At 42.1% G+C, this 4,341-nt stretch overlaps 1 protein-coding gene across 1 annotated transcript in view; it reads left to right on the top strand.

Annotated features, from left to right (window-relative positions):
- Positions 1–134: 134 nt before the first annotated feature.
- Positions 135–4,341, top strand: part of LOC114597092 (heparan-alpha-glucosaminide N-acetyltransferase-like) — a 167,036-nt gene continuing 162,829 nt past the window's right edge. The window contains exons 1-2 of the mRNA XM_077930881.1: positions 135–2,103; positions 2,750–2,844. Coding sequence (XP_077787007.1) covers positions 2,034–2,103; positions 2,750–2,844 — 165 coding nt within the window. The 5' untranslated portion in view covers positions 135–2,033. The remainder of the gene's footprint in view (positions 2,104–2,749; positions 2,845–4,341) is intronic.

Below are 4,341 nucleotides of genomic sequence, written 5' to 3'. Positions count from 1 at the left end.
TCTGTTCATGAGTTATTTCTTACACATTGAAATATTGTGCATTTCTCTAGGAAAAGCCATGCTTCCTAAGAAACGTGAAAGCAAATCTTTCTGCCAAGTAGCTGAACTTAGATCCAGCAAAATTTGTAGTGCACCTTCTGACTGCATTTCAGTTGTGGAGAGTAGACTGCTCCTTATTTATGTATTATGCAGTTACTTGATAGGTAAAACAGAATAATTGATAACTGATGGGGCATCATTTGACCTGCTTGAATCTTGACAAACCCTACACTGATCTCATTTCTGAGGGTGAAACTATGTGTTGTGTTTTATTTATAAAATTGTCATCCTTTCTTTCTGAGGCTTGTACCTTACTCAAGGCAGCTTACATACATAACAATCACATTCACAAATACAACCTATCTGTAAAATACAAAAAAGATGGGTGAGACATATCAAACAGTCATCAACACAGGACTGCCACCAAAAATGCTAGCTCAGTGTCAAGGGTTGTATTTAAAGGTAAAGGTACCCCTGACCGTTAGGTCCAGTTGTGGACGGCTCTGGGGTTGTGGCGCTCATCTCACTCTATAGGCCGAGGGAGTCGGCGTTTTGTCCGCAGACAGCTTCCGGGTCATGTGGCCAGCATGACTGAGCCACTTCTGGCGAACTAGAGCAGCGCATGGAAACGCTGTTTACCTTCCCGCCGGAGCGGTACCTATTTATCTACTTGCACTTGACGTGCTTTCAAACTGCTAGGTGGGCAGGAGCTGAGACCAAACAACAGGAGCTCACACCGTTGCGGGGATTCAAACCACCGACCTTCTGATTGGCAAGCCCTAGGCTATGTGGTTTAGACCACAGCGGCACCCAAGCCCTGTTTGGAAGAGACCCTTTAAAATTAATGAATTTAAGTTAGTCATGGTCATTAATTCAATGAGTCTATTCGTGAGTTACCCACTGCCTTGCAGGACATCATTGGGAGAGAAAAAAGGCTACACAAATCTGAATGGAGTTCCTAAGGTAGTTTGATGATGCCTTGTATACCTCCTTCCGGCAACTGCAGCCAAGTTGTTGCCAAACGTATTGCTCTGCTTTCCTTTGGGCCACATTAGTGAGGCTGAGAGGCAGCCAGGACCTCCATACATGCTGCCCAGGCTTGTGCCCTGGAGAATTCACTTAGGTGCTGCTAACGCAGCAAAAACAATGCAGGAGGCAGTAGTTAGAGCATGGGTAGGCAAACTAAGGCCCGGGGGCCGGAGCCGGCCCAATCATCTTCTAAATCCTGCCCACAGACGGTCTGGGAAGCAGCATGTTTTTACTCAATTAGAATGTGTCCTTTTATTTAAAATTCGTCTCTGGGTTATTTGTGGGGCATAGGAATTCGTTCATTCCACACACACCCCTCCAAAAAATAGTCCGGCCTCCCATAAGGTCTGAGGGACAGTGGACCGGCCCCCTGCTGAAAAAGTTTGCTGACCCCTGAGTTACCAGTCTCTGCAGCCACAGGCAGGCACTGTGATTCTCCAGTGGTTTGACTTCACTTCCAGAGGCGAACTCTGTGGTCTCTTGAGACAGACGGATGCTAACAGCAACTATTCTGAATGGACAACCGTTGAACCAGGTTTTCTCCCCACCACATATGTAGTACAGCTACCTTAGTTTCTTGATGTCACACTGATAGTTTCTTGATGTCACACTGATAGTTTCTTGATGTCACTATGATGTTTCCCTGTCAGTGGCAGCCATTTGAGGGTGAGTTGTGTGTACAGTATGTTACAGAAGTGGCAGAGTTTGTGGTGACCTGTTAGGCATAGTATGTCCTACTTCTCTAACAATATAATAAATAAATAAATATGGGAGCAGACTCCATATGTGTAATTTGCATTTGCTGAGTTACCAGCTGAGACCTAGACTTCAAATTCCTTTGTTGTTTATCTCATATACACATATGAAAGTAATTAAGCAATTAAGGACCTCTGATCCTTGTGACCTCTGATCCTTATGCAATGAAGCGCATACAGGTTCGCTGGTAAACAGGTTTGCTTAAGAAAATGACGACAAATGCAAAGACTGTCTTTTTGCTTTTCTTAGGAATGAGCTTTGTGCAAAACAGCAATTCAGGTAAGCCTAGGGTTTTTCAAATAGGTAGCTTACATTTTTTTTGGCTGTTTGGTTTTATGGATTGTAATTGGTTCTGTTTACAATGGGCAAACACATTACAATCCAAACATTCCTGCCTGTGTTGCAAATATATGTTAAAATGTATTAAAATCATAACAGCATGATTGCTAGATAATTCGCCTGCTGTTCAGTTCTGTATGTCAGGGAGTTTTGCATGGAGTCTCTTAGCAAGTTTTTTTTTTAAAAAAAAATGAATCAGTTAAGGCAGGGAATTGGCCCTCATTATTAATGGAGCATTTATTTCAACAATATTTGGGACATTCAATGTACATCTCTCTCCCAGCCCCCATGTACATGTTTAGCTCTTTAACAATATAAAGCATAAGCTGGTGAGGGGAGGGCTTACATATAGAGAAAATTGAACCTGCACTTCGGCAGAGATGATGCCAAATTTTGTACACAACACTAAATGTGTGTGCAAATGTCCAAGAGCATAGGAGATGCTACATAATAGTCAAATGCGAAGCTCTTTTTGTATTTTTCTGCTAGTTGACAGCTGCAATACTGTGGCAGAAAGCAATATTTTGCTGGTGGTTTCTAGCATGGCATGTGTTGCTCAGAAAACATTTTCCTTGTGTGCAATTAGATAATGAACTGAAGCTTGACCAGGCCCTGCTCTCTGTCAACAATTACCTTCCTGAACGAATTGCTGCTTTCTATGTCTCTGAAGCCTGCTACAAAGTAAGTTACAAAAGGGCATCGCTGAGAAAATAAGGGCTGTGCTATCTGTAATAATGTGTGGGGAATCAGCTGAGTTTTTGGGGGGTGAGGGTTTGTGGTATTGCAGAATTTGTTAGCTGCTTGATCGCAGAGCATCTAGTGTTTCTGTGAAGCACTACAAATAACCACAGGCTTGCAGCCCACAGATCAGGCTAGTTATTTCAAATCAATATGGGATTTCTCAACTCCTCACCAGATAGTATAAGAACATAATAAAGACCTTCCTGGATTCAGTCAATAGCTCATTAGCATACCATTTTTCACTCTTTTGTTAAGCAAAACACATGCAAGGTGATAAGCTAACGTTTAGTCATTTAGCCAATGTCTCAGGAGGGTGGGAAAAGTGAGAAAGGGGCAGTAATTGGTTCTGTTTTGTTCATTCCAAAGCCTCTCCCTTCCTTACAAGGAATAATATTTTTTATTTTAAAAAACAACAGATTCCCAGTAGGCAGTTAGTAGTTCTAGCTCCAGAATTTACCCAGTGCTCCCCAAAAGTCAGCACACTTCTGCTACGCATTAAGGACAAACGGACATATTTTCCTCCCTCCTCTTTCCACTTCTAATGTGGGTTAACTGAACCTGGCAATCTTTTTGTCTGCCTCGTGTACCAGCAATAGCTTGAAGCCATCCATTCAGCAGTTTGAATAGACTACTAGAAACTGGATTTGCATGTGTTGACCTTTACATAGTCTGAATCTGAGATGAGGCCAGTATCAGGCTTATACTAAAGTCATGCAAGATTTATCATGATGGAAAATCTCGTGTCATTTTAAAGTTATGCCAATGATCTACAGAGATAAACCATAGCATAAGATCAGATTCACACACGTCTGCTCGCAAATTGCCTTGAAACTTGAATAAACATATATAAAAGGCAATTCATAAATTAATAAAAATGATAGTAGCAGGGCTTATTTTTCAGCTGTGAACTTTCTGGAACTCACTTCTGGCACAGCTCAGGTGGACTCCATTGCCATTATGAGAGAACAAGGGAGTTCCAGCACCCTTTTTTCAATAGAAAAATGGAGGAGAGAGAGGAAATTAGTCTACTGGAAGGAGGAGGATATTAGGGTTTAAAAGGTTAAACAGCCACAAAAATCTCCCTGTTTTAGGCAGGAAGACCTCAGGAGAGAGGAAGGAGACCACATTTTTCTTTTTCTCACCCAGAACTGGTTGCAATTAAGTTATCCAATTTAGGCCTGGCTGACATCCCTGATATAAAGGCCTTCCGTTTATATTCTCTCTCTCTCTCTCTCTCTCTCTCTCTCTCTCTCTCTCTCTCTCTCTCTTTCTCTCTCTCTCTCTGTTTCAGGAATGTTGGGAAAGACAAATGTGTCTATCTTATTGTGCCAAGCTAGCTGGAGCCCTGAACACCTGTTAGGCCTGTTAAGGCCTGTGGATACATTGCAACAGTTGGCCTCCTTGTTTTGATAATAAAATAGAGTTCCTCAGATCCAC

The sequence above is a fragment of the Podarcis muralis genome, chromosome 6 (genome assembly GCF_964188315.1).
Source record: "Podarcis muralis chromosome 6, rPodMur119.hap1.1, whole genome shotgun sequence".
Lineage (NCBI taxonomy): Eukaryota > Metazoa > Chordata > Lepidosauria > Squamata > Lacertidae > Podarcis > Podarcis muralis.
The sequence above is the reverse complement of the archived record's forward strand: the minus strand, read 5'-3'. Positions and strand labels throughout refer to the sequence as shown.